Genomic DNA, 18,212 nt, shown 5'->3' with positions numbered 1-18,212 from the left:
GGAGCATGCTCTAAGAGCATGGGAGAATCTGCATATAGTAGTTGTATATAGGGTTTAGCCTCTATGAGCATGGGGGAATCTGCCTACAGGAATTATATGTAAGATTGGGCTCCCGAAAAAATGATTCTGAATCAGAGACTAACTGCTTGCTAAATGAGGACAGATAGGTCACAGTCTTGCTTCCTTCTTTCTGGTTGAAAAACGGAGAAGATCTGCCTTATAACCATTACACTGATATTGATCATTTGCATTTACTTTTACTTCACTTCCTTTTGAGACTGAGACTCATTGTGTAGCGTGGACTCACTGATCTGCCTGTCAATCCTCCTGCTCCAGTCTCCTGAGCCCTGGCATTTCCGGGTTGTGCTTGGCTTGCTTCTGGCTATGGCAGAGCTATCGCCTCATATGGGTTTGCTTATATCCTAACAGTGTTTTTGCTTGTGACTGTCTCTGATGTAGCTTTTCATTTCTCTGGCCTTATGAAGAGATAGTTCTCGTGGTAAGCTTACTCAAACTTTTTAGAAAATACTTTAGATCTACCCTTCTTCTTAAAATATTTGCCGTGACATATAAATCTAGATTGATAACCATTTTATTTCACACAATACTACAACATTCATTGTTTTCTGGACTTTATTGAAAATTAATACATCAGTTTAAAGGTTTTGTGTTTTAGTTTTGGTATTCTTTCATGTGCCTATGATAAATTAGAAGTATTGCATTTTGTGTATTTGTTTTACTTTGCCTATAATCTTTAAACAAAACATATCATATTACTTGACTATGAAAAAATTCCCATTTTCTTTTTAAATATTTCTATCTCTATTTTCCTCTACTCTATCCCCAGTTTGTCTTAATAGAAGCATGTTTGGCTTTTCTTTGCTCTTTTGTTTTACTGAAATCCCTTTCTCTGGGTGCTGCAAGTCGAGACGTTTCCCCAGGTTTATGTGGCAGTTCATTAATTCCCTCTTTAGCTACATCTACATAACCCAACAACTACATTGTTTCTGTTAATTATGCTGCATTTTCAAAAGCCTGTTTTTTTTTAAGTTTGCCATTTATTACAGATGTTTTTCTGTATTGATGGCATACTTTCTTCAGTTAATAATTTCAACCATATTTATTTTACTAACTTATCTTACTTTGATAGATAATATAATTTTTGAGGTACTTATTCTCACATGCCAAATTATTTTCCTATTGTATTCTGTTTTTATTTGCTTATTTCATATTGATCCATGTTGCAATAGGAGCTGTAAATACTTTGTTCTAGAATGATTTCCAAGAATATGCCGGTTGTTCTGATGAAGATATGTTATACAGTATTAAAACAATCATTCTGTCTCGACATCTCAGTTTCTTTAACTTACATGTCTCCTAAATGCCCACTTGTCTACACCAGCTGTTGAAGAGTGTCCTTGTGTTGGTTAAAAAGAAAAAAGAAAGAAAAAGTGGGCGTGGCCAGAAGATTCCATAGGTGAAGATGGTAAAGACACTTGTCGCCAAGACTGAGTATCTGGACTAAACCCTTGAAGGCAGCACTGGCAAATTATTCTCTGATCTCCACATGCATGCTATGGCACACACACACACACACACACACACACACACACATTCACACATGCACCACATAAAACAAGTGAAAAAAATGTAGTTCTACTTTGCTACTTAGCATCCCAGAGTGTTTAAGCCATTTTTTATTTATGTTTGGTCCACCATGGTTTTTGGCTGAGAATTAAAGGACGGAAGAGCTGAGGGAATCACACCCTTTCCATAGCAAAAAAATTTGTATCACCGAACAATGGCTTTTTAGATCACAGGGACAGCAGATGTGTAGGTGTTGCAGTAGAAAAAATATTTGCTATCTAAAATAGAAACAAAATTGTTAACATGTCTAAAGAGAACTTGTTCTGTGTGCAATAATAGAGATTAAACTCTCATGCAACAATGCTACCACTTTTGTAGAAGGCTAACTTTCCTAACCCTGGTGCATACTGTTTCAATTTTTTAAATTTCAAGTCTTTGCAGCATCTAGGAGTTGGGTTTGATCCTCAGGATGAGGCCAGGTGATGATGACGTTTAAGCAAATGTAGAAGTGGGAAGCAAAGAGAAAGCTCAACAAAAATTTCATATATGTGTAATCTTGTTTGTAAGACAAGTTCTGTCCCTCACCTACTCCACGTTTCTTACCAAACATGTACTGCATGAACCTTTCCTGTGATGGGACGCTCATGGACTTGCAAGATCCCCCTTCTGATTTCATAGCAGCTCCAAGTCCTGAAAACTTCTTCCTTATAAAAGAGATGTCTGTATGTGTGTGTGTGTGTGTCTGTATGTGTGTGTGTGTGTGTGTGTGTGTGTGTGTGTGTGTGTGTATGTATGTGTGTGTTTGTGTTAACCAACGAATGTCCACAGTTTCCCATTGATCTTAGGATTATCCTAAGTTTGAGATCAAGAATATTCCTATCTTACGCTCATCTATAATAATACAGGTAAATAGAGGCTAAGTAATTTATTCAGTGCCATGGGAGCTAGTTTAAAAAGAAGGAAAAGGAACAAGAACTTATGCTGTCTGACCTTGGAACTTGAACAGTTCATTTAGTCTAAGATCAAACAGTTTTAGTACATCCTGTTTTTGTGAAATATATAGCTTACCAAGATAGAGACTAACTGACAACAACAGAATGTCACAAGTGTTAACAGAACGGTGCTGTGGGAAGACAGAAAATGCCAATAATTCTGCCTGTCCACACTGAAGGTGGCAGACCTTAAAACATAGATATCATTGATGCTAAAATAGTCTATCAGTGTGGCTTCATCTATTTCAAGAACAGCCTGTCCTATCTCCAGTATGAACTCTGATTTCAGTGCCTAGCCTCCAACTACTCTAATGGCTCTGAAATGTCCTTATCGTCACTGAACCATGCCCTTATTACCCATCTTGCAAACATTTCCAAAGCTCCTCAGGTAGCACTGTACCTCCCAGTAGGGGTGTATTCTTCCATTCTCTCAAGGTTTTTCTGTTATATGGATTTAAGCCTATTAAACCAATATAAACATAGCATTTAACATCCCTGCTCACACACACGTGTGTGTGTGTGTTGTTTGTTTGTTTTGGTAGTATTTGGGTTTGAACTTAAAGCCTCGTCCATGAGAGTAAGGCTCTCTACCACTGAGACAAAACCCCAGCCCTTTTATGGATTAAAAAATAAAATATTTGCTGATTGTTTCAGATCCCTGCTTCTCTTAAATTATGTATTGCCCACAGAATAGAGAGTGAGATGAAAATTCTAAGAAGAATATTTCTCCAAAAAAAAAAACCTAGAATAAATCAACAAAATGAAAGATGAGTAAGCACTAGTTTAATTATTTTGACTCCTTATGGAATTTGCGTAGCATCTTGTAGTGCAGCAACCCAGCCCTTAGACATAAAGAGGGCTGTGGACGTATGTACTTCCTGTGGTGCCTCCATGTGTGTTTGCACTTTCTCTTCCCCCTTCTCTTTTCTTGTCTTTCATTATCCTCTGTCATACTTATCTCATTCATAGAATGAAAACATTGAATCCTTCCAGAGTTTCTCAGACACTGACCATTTAACAAACAGAGAGGTTTGCCTCTGGGAAGCTGGAGGTACCCAATTCTTCCCTACATTAAGAATTGCCTTTAGATTCCTCTTTCTGATTTCAATTTATTTTAGATCACGTTCATATAGTAAACATTAACATAAAATTATCTATTTCAATATACGTTTTCATCCAATCCTAAAAGGTTCTATGATCTAGGGATTATGAATCACTCTACTGTCTAGGAAACAAGGTTGGAGAATTCAAAACTGCTCAGGGCAAAACAGTGATGCATAGGACGTGGATATCTGTCTTGCAATGTTTCACGCATGTGTCACCTTGCCTGTGAATCCACACCAAATCTTCTTCCTCTTGCCATGGTAGATAAGTTCCATTGTCTAGTATGTGTACCTGCTTTACACCTTTAATCTCACACTTGCTGTGGGATTTATGGTATGACTCTTCATCGGGTTTTAGCCTATTACAGCACTTTCTTCCTTAGGCCTGAAGTTCTTCCTCACTGAGTGTTTTGCATTTTACATAGCATCTTGTCCTAGTAAGCCTAAAGGTAATATTCATGGATTAAAGAAGTAGATGCCCTGACGTGATGGGCAAAGGTTGTGGGTTCTTTATATACTGAGTAGAACTTAGCTCAAAAGTAGACTCATCAGTATTAAAAAAAAAAAAAAAAGATGATTCAATGCTAATGAAATTCTTCATAAAGTCAATGGAAATTAATAAGGTTTTGGAAAGTGTACCTTTCAGGAAGAAGGCCAGTTAATTAGAATTAGAAGACAGTGAGAAAATGAAATAGAAGATCAGAAAAGGCTTTGCAGATCCCAAAGCCAACTGAGATCCAGTGAGTCCCCACCCTGCCATGGAAAACAACTACAACACAATGCTGGCCATCAGTTGTTGGTATTATCTGGTTCTGAGTCAATCTTTATTAAAATTATTATTATTTCATGTGGACTTCAAGGGGTTTTAGCTAAGGAATGCTTTTCGTACTTCCCCTTGAAGAGATATATAGAGCTGCCTTAAAAGGCAAATGTAAAAAGAGTGTGATGGAGCTGGCCTCTTTTCTGGCAAGGACAAGTCAGCATGCTGGAAGCAGCCAGGAGAGAATTTTCATCTGTGTCTTGGGGTTGCTGGGGTTACTCCCCGGAAGATCTGGACAAGCACGAGGGAAGGGCTAGCTGCAGAAATAACCTCTTAAGAATCCCCTGGAGAAGACGAGGATAATAACAGAAGAATTGTTGTAGCTGTCATTGTTATTGATGCTGACCATTTTCTGTATGTCAGGCACTGTTGCCATACACTTCACATGTGTTAGCCATTTGAATCTATAGTTTGTATGAGTGTTCTTGTTTGTTTGTTTGTTTGTTTGTTGTTTTGGTATGGTTTGGCTTTTTTTCAGACTGGATTTTTCTGTGTTAGCCTTGGCTGTCCTGGACTCACTTTTGTAGACCAGGCTGGCCTCGAACTCACAGCGATCCACTTGCCTCTGCCTCCCGAGTGCTGAGATTAAAGGCGAGCACCACCATGCCTGGTTGTATGAGTGTTCTTATTTTAAAACAGAGAGGCTAAAGTAGAAACTGTCCAAAGACCTTCTCAAAACTTATATGGCAGCTAATAAATATACTTTGATCTCAGGCTGCCAAATAGCAATAAGTCAACAGCTCAAAAGACACCCTAAACCTTTGATTGGGGGGGCATATTTTATAAATATGCAATAAAATGACTCTGTTCAGGTTTGCAGGCTGTTGTTCAGGGGTTGAGAGCTTGTTTCACATGTGCGAGGTCCTGGTACTACACACACAAACATAAAGTATTCGGTCTGTCTTTGTATAACAATAGTTCATCTTATTTAATTCCTCAAAACTGGAGAGAGATCTTCACAGTGCTAAGGTTGCAGGGTTTGGATGAGTGATTTATATCAGTAGTTTAGTACAGTCTAGCAAGGATATATGCCAGACCTCTTTTGGAGAGCAGGGCCCTGCCTTTGATGTAAAATAAATAATAATCATAATAATTATTTAATAAATGATGATTATTATTATTTCATTTGGAATTCAAGGGAACTTATCTAAGGAGCTCTTTTTATACATTTCCTTGAATATATATATATATATATATATATATATATATATATATATATATATATATATAAACACTATAAATTTTCCAACCCCACTGATCAATCTCAAAACATCTGGAAAATGTAAAGAAATTTGGATCAACATTTACATGCCTGATATCCCTCCTGTGGCCACAAGGAGGACAAGGGAATAATGATGTTTATTAGAAGGATGACTTAAAGAAACAGGAAGAAAAGATCTGGCGTGCTCAGAATGGTATGGCCATAAACAAAACATATTCTATTCATGTATCAAATTCTCAACAATAAAAGGTAAAAAAAAAAAAAATGCCAGAGCAACCTAGGTATTCTCTGAGCCACACATTTATACAAAGAGGCTACTGTCATTTTCATTTAGTCAAATTCATGTAGGAGTAATATTTAAAAGAAAAGACTTCCTCTTTTATACTCCCCAAAGGAAAACATACTCGAAAACGGCCTTTTTTTTTTTTTTTTTCCAGGATGGCTTTCTTAAATAAATGAACGGAAGAATGACTTATGTGGGTATAAATAAATCTCTTGACATATAATAAAGCAATGTTCGACTGCTTTATGGTGTCACTGGAAGAACCTCTGGATATATTTATAGCCATGTTAACAGTCACCTGTATTTTTTCAGGACTTTTATTTCACTATACATTATGAGAGTTTAGTTTGGGGAGGGTGGCTTTTGTGTTTTTCTCTTCCCAAACTGCCTATTGGAGCCGTGGAGAGGACAGCAAGTAAGGACTTCTATTCTTTGTTTTCTGAAAAAGTGGGTCTTCCCTTGATGGCTTGGGTCTCACAGAGTCAGGCTGTGCCTGCGCTTTCTAGTCTTTCTAAGTCTGCAATCACATTAGATGTGCCGGCAGTGGCGAACTTGACAGGTATCTCCTGCTGACAGTGAAGTGGCACGTCAGAGCCTATCCAAGTGAGAAGAGGCAGGTGCGGAGATAAAATGTACCATGAGGGACGGTGGACAGGGCAACTTCACATTAGCTTTCTGACGCCTGACACTTTTAACTACAAGTAGGAGGCTTATTTTAGAAGCCAACAGATTCCTTATACTGCTTGTAAGCTGAGGTGATGAACAAAACAAAATAAAGAATTAAGAGTAAAGATTTTCTTCTCTTCTGTTTGGATTGTTTCCTGAGGAGAGAAGAGAGAGAGAGGATATTAAAAGAGCCAGGAGAGGAAGTCTAGGATGACAACCTCTGGAGCGCAATGCACTGAGAGGTCCAGCGATTTCCCCAGTGGACCCAGCTACCAGAGGGGTTTACACACCAGTAGCATTCCATTCAGAAATGCAAGATTCTAAAGGGCTACATGTGGGTTTTATGTGGCGGATTTATGCAGGGGGCTAAGATGGATCATTCCTATGAAATAAATTTGGCTTTAAGTCTGTGGTGGGCATAACAATTTTCAATATGATCGTCTCCTAAAAGTGGACTCCTATCTTCCTCTATTTGATGTGCCTGGGATCCCAATTAAAGGGGCCCATTAGAGGACAGAATTCAGGAAGGACAATGCAGGTGGGAGCATCTAAGCTGGGCAGGGACTACGGTTTTTCTGGGTTTCTAGCTGTAAGGGGGAGGGGTGTTTAAAACATACCAACATATTTCCAGAGACAAAATTCTCAAAATAAGCTGGCCTAACGCAACTGCGCTAGACTGAAAGAATGGGAGTTGGAAAAGACATATAAATAAGAACGTGTTGACTAGAGGGAGGGATTGGAAGACATATGAAAAACTTAATAGTATATTAAATTGGGGAAGGGTGTGCAGTTCATCAGGATGCTTGCGGCTTAGCTCTTTAGAGTAGAAGAAGCAACATGAAGCAGCTTTGGATTTGTTATCTGATTAGCCATCTCCTCACTCAACTATGCCCATAAATGGGATCTCCCTCCTTGGAACCCACAATTGCTTCTTCTGACATTCTGTGAGGAGTAAAAAAAATATAAGACGGAGACACAGAATGGATAGTCCCAGCTGCAGTGCCTCAGCCGTGTTTGCAATCCCATTCCGCATCAAGGGTTTATTTTCCTTTTATATCCTGGCAGAGAATTAATTGGAATGTCCATCTAGGCTCCTCTTGCTTCCTTCGGATAAAGTCAAGACAGTCTCCAGTATTCAGTGCCAACTTGGAAAAGCAGGAGATCATGAAACAGATAAGTGTTCTGCATATCAACTCTGGAAGGCTTGTCTCTAGGAAATCAATGTCACTAAAGCCAGATAAATGGGTCAGTGAAACTCATGGTAGGAGAGCTAATAGATTCTAAGACGTGGTTGGCAATTGGCCCACTGGGTTCATTTATTCAGCAAACATTTCCTGCTACTTGTTAACCATGTGCCACATACAGGGGATGCAGAGGAGAGCGGGACCAAGGCTCTGCCTTCAGAGAGTGGGGCAAAGGCTCAGCCAGAGAGCTCACCATTTTTCTTTTAAGGATATATACATTATGAACAGATGAAGCATTTGCTACAAAAGAAACAAATCAGAGCAACAGCATAGAATAGCCGCCAGGGGTGGCAGTAGCTAGTCTTAGGTGAGAGGCAGAAAGATGCTCTAAGATGTGAAGTGAACTGACAGCCTTGGAGGAAGCCTCCCAAGCAAGAAATCCCAGCAAAGCCCTTGCAGGCTTGAGTTGGTAAATATCTTGGTATATTCAAACAGAAGAGAGAAAGTGTGGAGGAGTAAGAGGGAAGTGAGTCTGGGACATCTAGTTAATGGAGCTGGCCAATACATCAGAAGCCTGGTCTCCTGAGTCGTTTTAAGGTCACGGGGCAGAGTTAGAGCAAGTTCAAAATGCAACAGGAATTTTTTGGGGGAACTAAATCAAGAAATAATTGATAAGAGTAAGAGTTATCATAAACTGTCAGAAATAATGTTTAATTTCTTGGCTTTGCTAATAATAGTATACAACCCTAACTGCACACTTCACCTTCTGGAAGCTTCAGCTAATTTTTTTCTAGATAACAGGGAATTGTGTTACTAACTGCCAGGTCTTATGCCAGAGGCATTCTGTATTTTCTCATTTAAAACTCCTAACCTTCTAAAGAGGGAGACATCCCCCATACTCTATAGAGGAGATTCGAGCACCACCTATTCCACACCCACCTCTGCTGTGGTGTTTCTGAGTACAAGTTTCTGGTTAAGTTATTGTATTGAAACCTCCCCCCAAAAAGCATGTAAGGCCTTGTCAATGGGCCATGTCCTCGGCTCACCCTGAAGCTGTGAGCCAGGGCACTGGTGGCATGGGCAGATGGATCTTTAGGAAGCCACAACTTCTTGAATCAGAATCTTAAGTCACTATTGCAAATTCTGTTGGTATTAGAGCTTGTAGGTTGTATATAATCATCTATTGAAGGCTACTTCCTTAATAAGTCCTTGGGATGTTCCAAGGATGAAAAGCACTGTCTTAATTTCCAATCTTCATCCTCATTAGGGAGTTTGCAATGAGCATAAATATATAACAGATTTGAGCCTTGCATATCTATCTATCTATCTATCTATCTATCTATCTATATCTGTATATATATATAAGCATCTTTTGTTTTAAAAGACATATAACTATATATATATATATATATATATATATATATATATAGTGTGTGTGTGTGTGTGTGTATGTATGTGTGTGTGTGTGTGTGTGTGTGTGTGTGTGTGTGTGTATGTCTACCCTACCTCCCACAGAATGAAGGTGGATGATTAGGGCAGAGTAACTACTAGCAAGGCTCAGATCAGAAGGAGGTGCCTGGAAATGTGCCCTTCTCCTGCTTCTTACACTCCCACTCAGTGGAGTTAGTGGAAATAGTGGATAGTGTCATTGTTTGCGGAAAGGGTTCTGGGCCAGCCCCTCCTAGAGTCACGGATGGCCATGACAGGAGCTGCGTACGCCACCCACTCCTGTACTCCCCCTTTCCAACCCCTCCCCTTCTATGCTCTGCTACCATCACCCCACCCACCCACCCACCCCTACACATCCCTTGTGTGCATGCCCTACCCAGAAGATTTAGGTAGTACTTGCTGGTGCTCAGCACTAGGGAGAATCCAACGCGCCTGAATCATCATCATCTTCCGGGCAAGTCAGGCACAGGCCAGCTACTCTTCTCCTTTGTACACCCACTTTACTGTCATTTGCCTTAAAGGTGCTCTCTCTGGGTCCTGAATTCCAAGGGTGTTCTGTCTAGAGTGGGTGGAAACCACCTCGGAGGAGCAGAGCGGCAGCCACGGAACCCTTCACTCTATAGTCTCTGGGCTAGCCACTCCAAAACCTTTACTTCCGAGAGCGGAAACAGGGATTCTGTTATCTATTCATTGACACAGGAGTGGTGTCCTGGTCTCCTGTTCAGTCTCAGCAGAGCCACGCGCTGGAGAGTGGCAGCCTCAGGAGCAGCAAGAACAGCCAGACACCTACCACAGGCAGTCTAGTGCGCCGGCAGACTTAGGGTTTATTTTGGTTTAGGGACACTTGGGCTGTGCCTCTGCCTGGATATTTCTTCCAAAACCTTCCGGGTGCCTCAGTCGTCGGAGTTTGGGTTTAGGGATCCTGGGAGAGAAGCAGGAAGGAGATCTGGGCGGCAGGAGCAGTAGAAGCTTATGGGTCTCCATCCTGCACACACGGCAGGGTGGGACTCAAGCAAGAAGGGAGAGCACCAGCTCCCGTGCGCCGCTGTGTAGGAGAGCAAGCTGCAAGCGAGCGTACTCTTGAATGGGGAGGGCTGGGATTCCGGGCGGCTCCTCCCCTCCCTCCTCCAGAGCCAGCCAGTCCCTCGGCAGAGCACACCGGCTGCACTGATTTGCTCTCCGGAGTGCGCTATTTGCATATGACTTGCCCATTTGTGAATTTGGCTCCCCCAACTCCTTGCTTCACTTCACCTGTGCCTCCCCAGTTGCGCGCACTTTGCAAGCTCCCGCTCCTCTCTCGGCCGCCTTTGCTGCCTGCCGGCCACCTCCTCTAGTGCTCTCCCGGATTGAGCCCACCCTGCTCCTTCCTCACCACCTCCTGCCACGTTGCTTTGATTGGCTAGCTCAGTGCTGTTTCTTTTCCTCCTGTCCCTTTTGATTTCCTTCTCTGGCTGCTGCTGCTGTCTGCTTTTTCAACCCATTGGGAACCCAGGACTCAAGGCGGTTGCACCATGGCGCTCATCCAGGATACTCAGGGTTAACAGTCTTTGCGCCCTTCCAGGGAGGCTCCCCGGAGCAAGAGAACTCTTCTACCTGCAGCCCCCCTTTTTTTGCCTGGCAGCTCTGCATTGCATCGCTTGGAAGTCGAAACAAGAAAGGAAGGGGGAAAAATGTCCAAACTCCTTGGATATTGGGATTAACTAGCGTGAACCTACTTGGGTTTTTCCCTGCTTTGTCCTCTTTCTTCATTTCCACCTTTCCCCGAGCGGCTTTCCAGAGTATGCAGTTAAAGCATCGGACTTGAGGCACCTAGAGAGCAGGAAGAAACCTCCAGAGTCCTTCCCTGAAATTGTGACAAGACGGGGCTCTCCAGGTTTGCTGTACCTGGGTCGACTCTTGCATCCTAAATTTCTACTCCAGAGGGGAGAAAAGAGGCTTTGCTTTATCTTTTTTTTTTTTAATCTTTAGTTTCTTTTTGTAGTTTCTTTTCCCTTCTTTTCTTTCCTTTTTTTGAAACAGATCCATCATTACCCCTCAAGCTCTTATTGCTTCCCCCATCCCCAAATTGGACAACTCTTCTTCCTGCTATGATGGGCCCCTGGGCATCATGAACTTCGTTATTGCTCACTGGCTGGAATTTAAACTGCCCATCTGTAGTGGTCCAGTGCGTTGACCATGCACCTGAGAATCCACGCAAGACGGAGCCCTCCTCGCCGGCCGGCCTGGACACTTGGGATCTGGTCTCTCTTCTGGGGATGTATCGTCAGCTCTGTATGGAGTTCTTCTAACGTAGCCTCCTCCTCCTCCTCCTCTTCCTCTCCGGGATCTCACTCTCAGCACGAGCACCATTTCCAAGGCAGCAAGCACCACTCAGTGCCTATTTCTATCTATCGCTCCCCTGTTTCCCTTCGAGGAGGGCACGGTGGGTCTCTCTGCTCTTTATCTTTTACTGGGGCATTGCAAACCTTTAACCCACTCCGTCTCTCAGGTAGGGTCAAGGGTGGGAACAGCAGGAAAATTCAAGTTGAAATTACGAGAAGGCTTGCATGTGCACAAGAGGGAAAGACTGTCACTTTTTTTCTTAAAGGCAAAAATGCTGTTTGCTGTCAGCTATTCACTTTCCAATAAAAGGTTCTCCCCTCCTCAGCACCCTGGATGATGTCAGTGGGAACACACTCTCTACCCTCTCCTACCTTCTACTTGTGGTGGCAGCCAACTCAATCAGATAACTCCCAATGATGCGGCACGTTGAGAAGTCATTTATTCACCTTGCATTCATTCAACCTTCCTTTCTCTGGTTTTGTTTGGGGGCTAGTTGTGAAAGAAATAGCCCACAGCAGGTCCTTGGGGGGGGGGCAGCCTGAAGTTGAGAGAACTGTTATAAAGTTACCTGTGTGGTAAAGGTCTGGGGCGAACAATTGAGTCAAAGAAGGCAGAAAATATAGTTAACAGCTAGTGGGTGTTATTACTCATTTGGGCAGCTTTATAGTTTCCTGTGTGTCTGTTGGAAAGAGTAGCTATGTCGTAAACAGCACATCTAATATTGGTAACTACTAGAGAGGGGACGCAATCTGTCAAATAAGGCTAAGACCGTTTCTAATTTACCCGTGTAAATTATGGCATCTTTGATTCACCGTTTATGCAAGTGATCTTTCAATTAAAGCCAGTATGAATGGGCTGGTTCACAGAAGCCATGCATGATATATTTTTGCTCCAAACAACCCTCTTTGCATCATGGCTATTGAAGGAAGGGACCTGTGGTTCATAGAAATACACCCAGCTCTGAGCAGGCTCCCTCTAAAAGGCTGATGTCTGCAGCTAAGACAGAAGCCTGCTGTAGTAAATCATTTGAAGAAGTGTTTACTATGCACTCTATGCTGATGATGAGGGGAATAGGAAAGACAGAGAGAATGCATGAGCAGCCCTCTCGTGCCTGTGCTGTGAACCTCTCTAGGGGCCCTGTCCTGGCTTATATTTTGAGGCATGCTGGCCCCATTAGGAAAGTAATTCTTTCCACTGGCTCCTAGCCTGGGGGCTCCTGCTCCAAGCTGTTTTAAGCGGAAACACACTGAGAGAGTGCCAGCACGTGCTGCTTCTTTCTTTTCCAATCGCATCTGGTGGAATGGTCAAGTAGTTTAGGGCATGTAAGGTCTGGTAGGATGGGCTAGTGTGATGAAGAGAATGCCCAAATGCTTGCTTCTCACCTGGCTGCTGTTACCCCCATGTCCTGTGTTGGGTGTGCTGGAGACTCTATGTAAAGTAAGGCAAAACCAAACAAAACAAAAGCACAGAAGCCCAGGCAAGAGCTATACACACACACACACACACACACACACACACACACACACACACACGAGAGAGAGAGAGAGAGAGAGAGAGAGAGAGAGAGAGAGAGAGGGGGGGGGGGGCACGCGGGGGGAGACAATGCCATTAAAATGGAAACTTAACTCCTAAGGAAGAAACAGCCTGAGAAAGGGTAGAGAAGGGAAGCCAGACAGACTATTACTAATAGCCATAATTAAACATAGAAACGCTGAGTGATAATTAGCTAAATTTTGCTAATTAGTGTAAATGATCACCAGGGAGATGAAGATTATGTGTTAGTTAGAGGTTAGAGGCGAGGAAGGTCTTGCTTCTTTTTTTTTTTTTTTTTTGCCGTTGTTGTTCAAGATGTAAACAGTTAAAAGCAGCTACTAGCAGGTGATGGGATTTCCAGAACAGTGTACATGAAGGATTTCTAAATCCCAACCCCCTTCCCTGTCTTATTCATATGCACCCTCCCTTTCAAAAGTGTCTATTTGTATACAGGTTAATTTTTTTCTCTACCTCATCTATGCAGAATTTGGTACACCAGTTCCCTCTAAACCCCTTTGACTGGTTTTCATTGCAATTTCTCATTACCTGGCAGATAAGATTCAGGTTGACTTACAAAAAGAGAATAAGAAATGGCCAGAGACCCCCCCTCACAAGCCTTTCATATCCAGCAGAGCTGCAGGATGCATCAAACCTATGGGTCTGCCATGGTTAAGAATAGAAAGCTTCTGAATTCTACTCTTTGGTGTTTTGTTTCAGGAAGTCTCCATCCCACTGAAATGGGACTTGGAGAGTAAATATATTGATACTAAGTAGGTGACTTTCATATTTAATTAATATTTCTAAACTTGAAACCAAGGGAAGTAGCAATTAACAAGAAGTTTATAACATTACATATATGTGTGTATATATGCACACACATATGTTTATATATATATATACATATATATATATATAATTTCTTAATGCTTCTCCTAACTTCCTAAGAAGCTCCAAACCCTCAGAGCTCCTGCTACTCAGCAGCAACCCCTTCCCCCGTCCCCATGCCCTGTAGTGGGATTCTTACTAAGACAGATGGGGAAAACAGAAATCTTCCTAACAGCAGGTAGTTTCCACTCATGCTCTCATCCTTGCTTGGAGGTGATCTTTAAAATATTGATTATGCTATAGATTTGTGTGAAGTCTGTTATTCCAGGGCAGCCAGAGTGATGCTGAGATCATTTGTAGAATTGGGAGAGACTACTGGGGTCTCAGTACAAATAGTCTCAGATTAGGACTTCAAGATCGAATGGATCTTTAAAAAAAAAAATGGAATCTGATGTCCTTCTCCTCCGTGCTCCAATCTCTTCTTCCCGGCTGCCCATCCCCCTCTCATGTGCTCTTTTGCCCATTAGTCACTCAGGTGACAGAGAAGAGTTTTCAGGGACCAGGCTTTGTCCTATCTGCAAGACACACGTAAGTTAATGAGACTTTGTGGTGTTCAGCTTAGCGTGATCCTATAACTACATTGATAAATAAGTATGGAAGACAACTGCTTCCACGTTTTTAAAAACTACAGGAGGACAGCTGGGCCCCAAACAGGAAGTCAAATAATTTCATATAAAATCTAAATGTCCTTTGTAAAATTCATTCTCCCATTACTAAAAATACCTCTCCACACTTATTTTTCCGTCTTACGCTGTGTTTCCAGCATTAAATAAGGCAAGTGTGAATAAGTTAGGTGGTTTAGTTGTAGAAAGCATGTAAACAGCTAAATGTATTCATTTTCTAATCTTCATTTCCATACAGGTCTTGTTCTGTTTCAAACTACCTTAGCAGATATGGTGGTGGCCCCTCTGGTGGCACAGGGGCCAGGAGTCTTGGATGAGACTCTGTCACAACTTCCTTTCTGGGACTAGCCCATGAAGTTTGCCCAGCAGTGGGCTTGCTCTGCATTCATCCATGGAGTACTTTATGGTTCTCAGAAGCTGCTTTCTAACCACTTTCTCTCAGCTTTCCTTCTTGAGATCAGGAACACTGAATAATTCAGAGTGTTGGTTGACGGATAAAACGATAAGATTTATATGTCTTTGGCCTTGGTGATGAATTAATTAAATTGCTTTCTCCTTTATCCTCAGCGTGCATTGTTTTCCTTCTCTAAAATGCACTGGTAAGTGGTGGGTTTGGAGATTAGCCGGCTCTTGAAAGAGTTTAGGGGAAGAGTATAGTATCATAGTATAAAGCTGGTCAGGATTGTAAATGCTATCGCTGCAGCCACCATGTAGGGTGGAGGTGGGGGGACCAAACACTATCAGAGGCACAGGAGATGAGAGATGTTAACAGCTGCCTTTGGGTGTGAGAGAGTAAAAGCCCCTTACCAACTAGCTATGCATATAATTCTGTAGCGAGAACTTTACGCCTCGATTTCAAACTTTGAATCTGGCAGAGGTACTATATTTTTATTTTGTATTTTACTGTTGAACTTATCAGATTTCAGAAACGTTACTTCTCTGCAACCCTAGGTAGCCTGGGAGGAACACAACTCTGTGAAGGTAACCTCTGAACTTCCTTCCTATATTTGTTTCCTGTGGCTGCCACAACAAAGCACCACACACTGGTTTCTTTGAAGAATCAGAAATCCGTCTTGTGGCAGCTCTGAAGACTAAATGTTGAAATCAGCAAGCGAGCAGGCTTGGTTTCTCCCGAGTTCTCTATGTGGTTTGCAGATGGTCATTTCCACTGTAGCCCCCATTTCATCTTTTCTCCTTTTCTCTGTGTACATCATCCCTGGTGTATTTTGTTTTCCTGTTTTTCCTTCTCTAAGGGCCCATTAGCCTGCATTAGGCCCACCCTAATGGCTTCATCTTATTTTCATATCCTCTTTACAGGACCTATCTCCAAATAGTCACATTCTGAGTTACTCTTGAGTGGGGCTTCTGTGTACACATTTTGAGGAGATGGTGTAAATGTAGCACCTCCAGGGTGGGGGCTAGACATCACTCCACCTGTGCCACTTGTTTAATGAATTCAGTGACTCTATTATGGTTAGAATAGACAAATAAACCCTGAGTACAATAACAGCAATTTACCAAATCCTAAGATGGTACCCCGAAAAGAAAAGTTTTATTTACATAAATGGCAAACACAAAGACAGCAGATTGGGTAAACTTCTGTTTGCCTTCTTGGCTGAGCTGCTGGGCCAGAGTCCAGATGCTGGTGTCTGCAGGACTAAGTCTGCATGAATGCCGACACAACCTCTGTGCAGTTTAATGTCCACTTGAGACTTTCTTACTCAGACCTATTGCTCTTCCTAGCTCCATCCTCAGATTCCCTGCCCACTGACTTCTTTAAGACCCATAGCTGCTTTCTTTCTTTCTCTCTCTCTCTCTCTCTCTCTCTCTCTCTCTCTCTCTCTCTCTCTCTCTCTCACACACACACACACACACACAAACACACACACCCCTAGATCTTCATTTTTTCATCTTTAAATGAGGAAATACAGATTAACTACATATAAATGATTATTTTTTTGACAGCAGAAAAAAAATGTGACCACTTTAAAAGAAGTATCATCTCAATATTTTCCAGTTGTCTTTTATATAAAAATTTATTTATAAATATAAATGTTGTAGCCTGCCTACTTTATCAGTTGTAATGCTCTAGTGAAATGACTAAAAACCCATGTTGTGCATTATAAAGTTGCTTTTAATTTGAAGCAAGATGTTCAGTTCTTTTGGAAAATAATTTCCTCTGTCCTTCTTTTTCTCTCTCCTCCCTTTCCTTTCTTCCCTCCCTGCCTCCCTGCCTTTATCTTTCCTTCCTTCCTTCCGTCCTTCCCTTTTTATTTATTCCTCCCTCTTTCTCCTCATTCTTCTTCTTCTTCCTCCTCTTTCTTCTTCTTCCTCCTCCTTCTCCTCCTCCTCCTCCTTTCTCTTTCTTTCCCTACTTCAGATACTTCTTTTAAAAGAGAGTCTTGAGACTGTGTGCTAACGAGGATCTCAGTGGTGAATGGTAGTGGAGTTCAAATGGCTGGTGGGGTATCAGGTGTGGGTGAGATCAGTCAGTCAAGCACAGGACTTAGGGTTGAATGTTGAATGGCCTGTGTCTCAGCCCTTGTGCCTGACTGAGAGGCATGCTCCTTGTTTTTAAACGTGAATAGTTGATAGTACTACTTGTCTGTTATAGGCACAAAGTTTTCCAGAGGAAAAATTATGTATTGCATAGTGCACGTGTCTCATACAGGTGACACGTTTTGTAAGAGAAACTATAATGTCATTGCTACCTTCTCCCGTTAACCTGAACTTTTCTTGTTAAAAGCTTGCTGCCAGGCAGGTTAAAGATATTGTATCCACGAGTTCCTTTTACTTTTCTATCTACACCAAGACTTTTGGCCTCTGAAGAACTACTTCATTTGCATACTACTTTTGGGGAAAAATGTAGAGGAGAATGCCTTCGTGAACATTTTCTTGTTTTTAAACTAGTGGGAGATTACACAGTACAGAAATCAAACTGTGACGTACAGCTCTCTCCTTAAGTAGAAATCCATGCCTGGTAAGTACTAACCATGGTTAGCAAATTGTAACATAATCTTTAGAAGCTCAGAGATCTTGGGAACTAAAAAGGATGAGGTCTTAGAAAAGATTCTGAGCCCATGTTTTGAAATTACAAATATTAATAAATCAATGCAGAATTCAAGCATTCCTGCTTTTGGTATGCATTGGGAAGTAGAATAAAAAGTAAACAAACAAACATACTTTACAGTAGATAATAACTTCTGCTTTTAGGTCAACTTTCTTTAGATATGGAAATGGAAAACTTATTTTAATGCCATCTTCTTTTTCTTTGAAGTTTTATGTTTCAGAGCCCAGGTGTTATAGAATAGATAGGAACATGGTAGATTGCATGCTTTACAGTCTGGATTTAGAGACAGAGTTCTTATGGGAAGAATACTGCAAGGCCCTAGAGTTCATTGCAGGGTTTTCTTCTTGCTAACTACATGAGCCTGGCAGCCTGCTATGGTTGCTCTTTTTAGCTTCTAGCCTTTCTGTGAGAATCTTGATCTTTTAACTCTTCCTCTTCCTTCTTCCTGGAGTGACATGCATTGTTTCTGTGCT

At 41.7% G+C, this 18,212-nt stretch overlaps 1 protein-coding gene across 32 annotated transcripts in view; it reads left to right on the top strand.

Moving 5' to 3' along the window:
* The window catches only part of NRXN3 (neurexin 3), a 1,580,128-nt gene that overhangs the window by 1,054,539 nt on the left and 507,377 nt on the right, over positions 1-18,212 (top strand). Inside the window, exon 1 of one of the 32 annotated variants that reach the window (XM_084791329.1) lies at positions 10,420-11,728. The exons of 28 other annotated variants lie outside the window; for them this stretch is intronic. In XM_084791329.1, coding sequence (XP_084647455.1) covers positions 11,482-11,728 — 247 coding nt within the window. In that variant the 5' untranslated portion in view covers positions 10,420-11,481. Of the gene's footprint in view, positions 1-10,419; positions 11,729-18,212 lie in introns of those variants that run through there. 3 more of the 32 variants (XM_084791325.1, XM_084791328.1, XM_084791327.1) reach the window with 3 other exon arrangements.

Source organism: Acomys minous, assembly GCF_964271855.1.
Source record: "Acomys minous genome assembly, chromosome: 8".
NCBI classification, from domain to species: Eukaryota; Metazoa; Chordata; class Mammalia; order Rodentia; family Muridae; genus Acomys; species Acomys minous.
Note: the sequence above shows the minus strand (reverse complement) of the source record. Positions and strands in the feature narration are given on the sequence as shown.